This window comes from Labeo rohita, unplaced genomic scaffold (genome assembly GCF_022985175.1).
Source record: "Labeo rohita strain BAU-BD-2019 unplaced genomic scaffold, IGBB_LRoh.1.0 scaffold_1951, whole genome shotgun sequence".
NCBI classification, from domain to species: domain Eukaryota; kingdom Metazoa; phylum Chordata; class Actinopteri; order Cypriniformes; family Cyprinidae; genus Labeo; species Labeo rohita.
The window spans coordinates 1-8,507 of NW_026128167.1; the positions used below are offsets into that span (position 1 = coordinate 1).

The 8,507-nt window shown below is 34.4% G+C and overlaps 1 protein-coding gene across 1 annotated transcript; it reads left to right on the top strand.

Moving 5' to 3' along the window:
* The first annotated feature begins 2,877 nt into the window (after nt 1–2,877).
* LOC127159159 (stonustoxin subunit alpha-like) lies at nt 2,878–4,066 on the top strand. Its single transcript, XM_051102063.1, has 2 exons — nt 2,878–3,020; nt 3,113–4,066. Exons 1-2 carry the CDS (start codon nt 2,951–2,953, stop codon nt 3,673–3,675), a joined length of 633 nt encoding a protein of 210 aa, XP_050958020.1. The 5' UTR covers nt 2,878–2,950; the 3' UTR covers nt 3,676–4,066.
* Nucleotides 4,067–8,507: the final 4,441 nt, after the last annotated feature.

An 8,507-nucleotide genomic window follows, 5' to 3' on the forward strand; every position in this document is an offset into this window, starting at 1 on the left:
TACATTCCAAGTTAAAAAAATCTCTGTCACGACTATGGACCTGTTTTGGCTTGTGTTACCACTGTTTCAGTTCTCTCAATGATAAAAATCTATTTTTCACTAGAACAATTTTAACCCTTTCATTTAAAATAGAACTCAGTCTTTGTTTCTTTTCAGTCCACTCCTGTACATTACTGGAATAGTTTTAAATCATATCATTCTCAGTAACAAGAATTTCTTTCTCAAGCCCTTCAAGAGTCCATTTCAAACATGTTGCTGAATAAGATGTATACTGTTGACAAAATGATCTAATGTGAGCTTTACCAACTTCACACCATAAAGTAACATTATCATATCTGTACTTTTAATTTTTCCATGTTTCTCAGAAGTATTTAACATTTTCACAAAACATTTTTCCTTGTAATAACTTATTTATTAATAATAGATTCTCTCAGCATTTATCTTCACCCAAGTGTATTGTCTTATTAAGGGATTATTCGAAGAGTTCAGATGCAAAACCAGCTAAAAGCCATCTCGGTCAAAAATGAGATAATGATACTGAGTGAATGCTCTCGACATATACTATACGTCCATCAAATACTTTTACTTCAAACTCGCTAAATTCCAGCCTCAGCCCAATCAGAAGAACCTGTACTTGCATAGAAACCTATACAATGTAGCCAGAGAGAAAAGCTCATTTTAAAGAAAAACGTCAGATGGATTTAGCTGGTTTTGCATCTGAACTCTTCATTTTCTATCCACATCTATCAACATTAAAATCAGGAGTGCAATTCCAGCCTCCTCCAACAGTGATTAAATCCCCATCTTTCTGTTGCCTTAACAAAATGTTACGATTTGTTAAAATATTTTATTCTATCAGATCCCCTATTAGGTGCATTCATATTAATAAAAGATCATTAATTTCTACTCTTACTGCTAATAATCTCCCTGGCTCAATTTCTTCCTTTAACAGACATTTTGCCTTAATTGATGGCGGAAAAAATGCCAACCCAAGGACTCAGATTTGATCCACGCCTTAGAAACTGAGCATTTCTCCACCACAATCTCCAATCAGTCTCATTATTAGAATCACTATGGATCTCTTGCAAAAAAATCACATCTAAATGTTTCAATTTAATAAATTCTAAAATTGTTTCAGCTTTCATCTTTTCCCTCATTCCATTTACATTAAGAGATCCCACCCAGAAAATCTCCATAGAGAAAAGAAACATACTGTAAGAAAGAAACAAGTCAGGAAAAAAGTGCACCTATTACCCATAGTAATTAGTTATTTTCCCCCCTTTTCGGCCTCCCTTTCCCTTTTCCTTTTCGTATAGCAGTGATGATTCTTTAATCTGTAACGCTTCTGCTGTGAAAGCTCTTTGTCACTACTTACTTTCCTTGCCAACATAACAGAAGCCACAAACTTGTCAAAATCTGGAAAAAAAAGTCATTCACTTCAACACTTTTCCCCTTTGTTTCATCAAGAAAAGCATTGATTTGTTCTACAGTATACATATCTCCTTTATTAGCTTTTGCCATCTCATACTCTTCAGACCACTGTTCTTCATCTCTCATACTATCATCAGTACATTGTGACACTCCATCAAACAAACTCATTTCCTGAGCCTTCTTCAACAGCCTGTTTTTTTTTTTTTTTTTTTTTTTTTTTATGATCCCTTTCCTCAATATCATCTACATTCTTAATTTTGTCAAGGATATCATTTGGATGCATATCAAAAGCAGAACTACATCCAGCTCTCTTATCAATGTTTACATTGTCATCGCATTCACTCACCTCATCTGACGCATCTACTTTTTGATGACATTTCAGCCTGCTCCTCTGCTCCATTTGCATGCTGTGTTACTGTAACTTCCAGTCTCTTGTTAGGGCCTGAGCACTGCAGTACAGATTTGATCTAACAGGCTGCTGCAGTTATATTCTGTTCATTGGCACTCACTAGGTGTGTTTACATAGAGCACTGTAATCGGTTTAAAAGTCTAATCCAAATGAAAATGCTCCATATAAACACGTCATTCAGAATAAAAAAACCTTTGTGGAATAAACCTTTCTATAAACCGAACAAAATTAAAATTCTGCCATGTAAATGCCTTAAACTAATTACCTTGCCTCTACGTCAAGCAGGACAGGTGTTGCACCAAAGTGATAGCTAAACGTGATAGATTTCGAAAGCTAAAGTGAAATTAGTAAAACAGCATGCATAAGAAAGCGACTGCATGCTTTTGCAATCGTCTGCAACTGCACGCGATCACAGATTGCACGCTTTTTGCACAGATTGCACGTATTTGTTCCATTTAAGTACAGTAAAATTACCGGTCCTCTCACGCAAGCTCATGTTGCTTCTTCTCTCTGTTCATTGCCATATGCAAAAAAGAGACGTCTAGGCTCTGCTCCCTTCTGGAGTTGGGCAGGAAGTTGCAGCTCATTTTCATGTAAGGGAACACACCCCTGAAACAGCACTTTTTAGACCTGTCCCAAAAATTAGACTTTTCAACACGTTATAATAAAAAATCTGTATTGTACTTGGATCTGAAACTTCACAGCAACATTCAGGAGATCCATATAATTAATATTACATCTTGTAAAAAGGGGCATAATACATGCCCTGTATTTGATTCAAATAACAATGATTTTGCAAACTCCTTGTTGAGAAAGATAGTGTAGCTCTTCAGCGGTCAAGCTATTTTTTTGAAATTCGGTGCAGTCCCGCATCCAGATACACAGCAACCACACCATGTACCCTAGCAACTGCACAGCAGCTAAATAGGGCACACCTTGTGTACCTTGGCAACCACATAGCAACAGCCTAACCAACACCCCAAGTACCCTAGAAACCATATAGCAACAGCCTAGCAACCACCCAGAATGTGTTATCAACCACACAGCAAGTACCCTAGCAACCACTGAGTACCTTGGCAACTGCATAGCAACAGTTTGTTAACTGACTGAATGTGTCTGTGTGTGTTTTCTAGTGTTGATCATGGAGGAGAATCCAGGATTACAGCAGGACTGAAGAAATGTACGTCTATAAACACACACACACACACACACACACACACAGAGCTGTAGTGATTGTTGTTGTGTTATAAATGTGTTTGTTCTTGTGTTCAGATGCCTGTTTTCTCAAACTGGATCCAAACACAGCAAACCATTATCTCATTCTGTCTGAGGACAACAGGAAAGTAACACGTGTGAGAGAGAGACAGTCGTATTCTGATCATCCAGACAGATTTGATCATGTGTTAAATCCTCAGGTGTTGTGTAGAGAGAGTGTGTGTGGACGCTGTTATTGGGAGGTTGAGTGGAGTGAATATCATGGTGTGTTTATATCAGTGTCATATAAGAGCATCAGCAGGAAGGGAGACAGTGATGAGTGTTTGTTTGGATCTAATGATCAGTCGTGGAGTTTGATCTGCTCTCCTGACAGATACTCATTCAGACACAATAAGATAGTGACTGATCTTCATGTGAAGCCCATCATCAGTAGAATAGGAGTGAATGATGATGAATATATCAGTAGAGTAGGAGTGTATGTGGATGTGAGTGCAGGAACTCTGTCCTTCTACAGCGTCTCTGACACAATGAGTCTCATCCTCACAGTCCAGACCACATTCACTCAGCCGCTCTATCCTGGGTTTACTGTTTTAAACGAATCATCAGTAAAACTGTGTTGATGAATCAGAATAGACTGATGAAATATTGTACCCATAATGCTTTGAGCTGCATGATGAATCAGTAAGAGTGAGATGTTATTGAGTCTCTTCATGACATTAATACTGCAGCTCAACTTCTGTCACTCAAATAACAGTCAGAATAAATGTGTCAGAAATCCTCATATAGACCGTAACATCAGTGTGTCTGTGTCTACATTTGTGTTTTTATTCTCATTAATCATTTATTTTATTAGTCAAAATGTAAAAATGCCACAATCATGATTTATTAAGAACATGTAATTAATTTCTCCATATTGTTTTTGTACAGAAAATAAAACACAATGACAAATCAACTTGAGATCAGATTTTAATTGATGTTTGTATCATGAATATAATCAATTCCTCACAAGTCTGACATTTCTGACATTATTAAACATAACATTAATCACAGCATTTAGTAAAATATATTTATTGTAAATACAGTAAAGCTGTATTAAATGATTGAGATCTCTTTTAATAAGTGAAAGAAGCTGTCAGAATACATTTTAAAATATTTTCTGAGTTTCATGTTTTAATCAGAGTATATTTATAGACAAAAATCCTATTTTTTATTTACTGTATTTATTTACTTATTGGTATATTAAATTGATATAAACAAGTATTATATTACAGATATAATGCAAACATTACTTTAGCTGACATTTGTATCAACACTTTTTATTAATTTTAATTTATTTAAATTAGAACATATCAATAAAAATATGTTATGATTATAAAAATACTCTTGTACTCTTAAATAAACAATTAGTATGTGTGCCTGTATGTAATTGTCATGAATCTTGTCGGTGACCTTCGGTCCTCTCACCACCAGATGTCGCTCTCGCCTTGCCATATCACACAGACTGTTATACTACACCCTGGACTACTACTCCCATCATCCAGCGCACTGATTGAGTCAGCACCTGTGGCCAATCAGGCACACTGTAAAAGCCCCGGTCTTTCCCCATGCTAGTCATGGAGTATTGTGGTTATTGTTGTGGCTATTGCATTGTGTATCACGTTCCCTAGTTCCCTAGTTCCTTAGTTCCCTGTGTTTAGCTTTCTCGCCTGGCCATCTCGTCTTGTCTGTCTCGCCGCCTACCTTCTGGACTCTAGCTCGTTTGTACGGATTATCCCTCTGCTTCTCATTATGGATTATGATTGCCGCTGATTGACCCACGCCTGCTACATGGACTATCCCCACATCTTGCCTTGGTTATACCTGTTTGCTATTGTTCTGACCCTGCCTGTTTTCACCATGTCTCTGTCTCGTCATTTGAATAAAAGCTTGCATTTGGATCCGCTCGCCTCTCGCCTCACTCCCCACGTTATAGTAATAATGTATTTATTATTACTATTAAATATAAAATGTATTTTATTTTAATTTTATTCCAAGTAAACAAATAAAAAAATCGATGAATATTACAATAATAATATTGCACTTAAAAACAAACACTCAGTATTTAAAAATAAAATAAAATAATTATTTTCGCTATTAAATTTAAATTTTTGTTAAATTACAACAAATATTATAAGAAGTAAAAAAATGTATGATTGCAATATTCATAATAACAAAAATATCAATAATATATTAATTACTGATGAACATTGACATTGACAAAAACAAAACCGTTATTAATGCAATAATATTGCAATATTTATTAAATAAAAAGTCAATAGAATTATTTTTTATTTGGTACAAGTCAAAATATGAATTATTATAATTATAAGATGATAATAAAGTAAAGTTGTAAATGCAATAATAATATTGTAATATAAAGTAAAAACTTAATACTCATTATTATCATTATCAATAATAATAATTATAATAATAGAATTTAATTACTGAATTTTACTTTACATCAACTGTACCATTTGTAATGGATTTGTTATTTAAATAGTAATAAAGCAAAGCTCATATTATTATTATTATTATTATTAATTTGTTGTAATTGTTATAATATTAAAGAAAAATACAATTACTATTTTAGGTATCGTCACGAATCTGGCTGGTGACCTTCGGTCTGCTCACCACCAGATGTCACCCTCTCACTCCACTGACATTCACATTACTCTGACTGTTGCACCACACCCAGGACTACGTTCCCCATCAGCCATTGCGCTGATCACCAGCATCCAATCAGAGACTCTATATAAGCCTTGGACTTCCTCTTGCATTTTGCCAAGTATTAGAATCTTCACGGAGCCATGTCTTAGTTATCCTGTATCTAGTCACTCAAGTCTTTTGTCAATGCCTTGTTATCTCATCTTGTCTGTTTCGCTGCAGACAAGACAAGTCAAGTCAAGCCACAGCTGAACTTCACAAGTTAGGTCAAGCCACAGCTGATCTTCTTAAGCCAAATCAAGTCTCAGCTGGTCATCCAAAATCTCATCACGACTCAGCTGGTCATCCGGAGTCAAGCCCCGTCTCAGCTGTTATTCCAGAATCAGGTCATGTCTCAGCTGTTCATCCAGAATTAAGTCGCGTCACAGTTGGTCTCCAAGAGCCTTGTCATGTCTTGTCTGGCCTCCCAGAGCCTCTTCACATCTCGTCTGACCTCCCAGAGCCTCGCTATGTCTCGTCTGACATTTCAAAGTCTTGACCTATCATGATGGCCAGCTGCAGGCATCCCAGTGACATCAGCAGCCTCAAACTGTCCAAGCCTGTCCACGAATCTGCTCCAGAGGCCTCGTTTGCCCACGAGTCTGCACCAGTGTCCCCCGGAGGAGGCATCTCCTGCTCCAGAAGCTCCTAAAGGGGCAGCGTCTCCCTATGCACTCTCAGCCTGTCCTGTCACGGCTATGGAGGCTGTCATATAACTCTCTGCCACGTCTGTCTCAGCCAAGGACATTGTCTATAAACTGTCTACCTGCTCAGTTCCCATAGAGACCGCTAATAAACCCACTGTTTTCCCTGCCTCTCTCCTTGCTGTTCTGTCTGCCTCCTTTGTTCCTGTTTTCCTCAGGTCCCAGTCCATGCTGCGGGTGTCTGTACTGTGCTGGTGGGCTCCTGCTCCGCCCTGGAGGGCATCTGCTCCATCTGGTCTGCTCTGGAAGGTTCCTGCACCGCCTTGAAGGGCTCCTGCTCTGTCTGCTCTGCCGTGGGGATCTTCGTTCTCGTCTGCTCTGCTGTCGTGGTCCCTAGCTCACCCTGCTCTGCCGGTCCTGCCCCAGTCCCCAGGTCCTCCACATGGACCTGGTCCTCCACCTCTCACCTTATAACTAATTATAATTGTTATAATTAAAATAAGAAATGTACATAAAATAAACAGAAAACAAAATTATATTAAATATTATATATTTTGTTTATTTATTATGATTGTTATTATTATGAAATACTGAAATTTGTTTTTACAGTGCAATAATAATAATAATAATAATAATAAATTAAGAATTAAAAATAACCAACATATTTAATAATTTTATATTATAGCATTATATTTTTTCCTTAACATTATAGCAATTATTTATAATAATAATAATAATAATAAAATTCATGTTTTGGTTATTACTATAAATAATTACTGATTAATAAATAAATATTAAATATTGCAAAAAAAATTTTTTTTTTGTTATGATTATTTAAATCATAACATGTCTTACATTTGTTATAATTGAATTATAATAATAGCCAAAATAATAATATTGTTTTATTATTAATTACTATTGCAGTAATCATATTGCACTGTAAAATAAAATGTCAGTATTTAATGATAATAATTTTATTGTTTTATTATAACAATAAAGGAATGTTATGATTGCAGTAATACTGTTACACTGTAAAATAATAGAGTATTTAATAATGACCAAAATATTAATTATATATTTTTATTATTTAAATTATAACAGTAACTATTACAATAATCCTGTTGTTATTATTGTTATTATTACTAATATTTTTATTATTCTCTACTGACTTTTTTTTTATAGTACAATGATTTGTTTAAATTATAAAATTAAAACAAAGTTAAATTTATATTGTGTTAATAATAATAGAACTTTTTCAACAGATTTATAAATGCTTCTCATTACAAATATGGAAAGATGGTTTATATTATTATAGTATTGTCACGGATCCACCAGCCACACCCCCCTCAGACACCATGCCACCAATTCCACCAATTCCACTCACCTGTTCTAGTTCACCAGAGTTCTAATCACCAGCACCTGTTCCCAATCACCCAGCACATAAAGCACATTTTGCTTGTGAAATTCTGTTCTGCTGATTTACTTGCTCTTGTTCATCCTTGAGTCTGTGACAAGTATTATTGCAATTACATGTTTTTATCATCTTAGAATAGTAAAATATTTGTTTTTATTGAATAAATATTTCAATTTATTATTGCAATAATTTATTTAGTTTAGTTTAGATGGATTTAAATAATCATAATTATTGATATTTTTGTTATGATTATTGCAATCGTAACATATTTCTTTATATCATATTTATTATTTAAATATATTTATTTGATAGTAAATTCATTTATTAATAATAATAGTGACAAAAAATATATCACAATGTAAAATAAAAAGTATTTAATAACCAACATATTAATTATATATTATTATTATTTAAATTATAAGTTACTATTACAATAATCCTGTTGCACTGTAAAATAAAGTCAGTATTTATTATTATTATTATTATTATTATTATTATACACCGATCTTCTGTTTACAGTACATTGATTAGTTTAACTGATCAAATTAAAACAAAGCAAAATGAATATTTTGTTAATAACAACACTTGTTTTTAAGAGATTTACAAACACTTCTCATTACAAATGTGTGAAGATGGTTGATGTGTGTGTTTG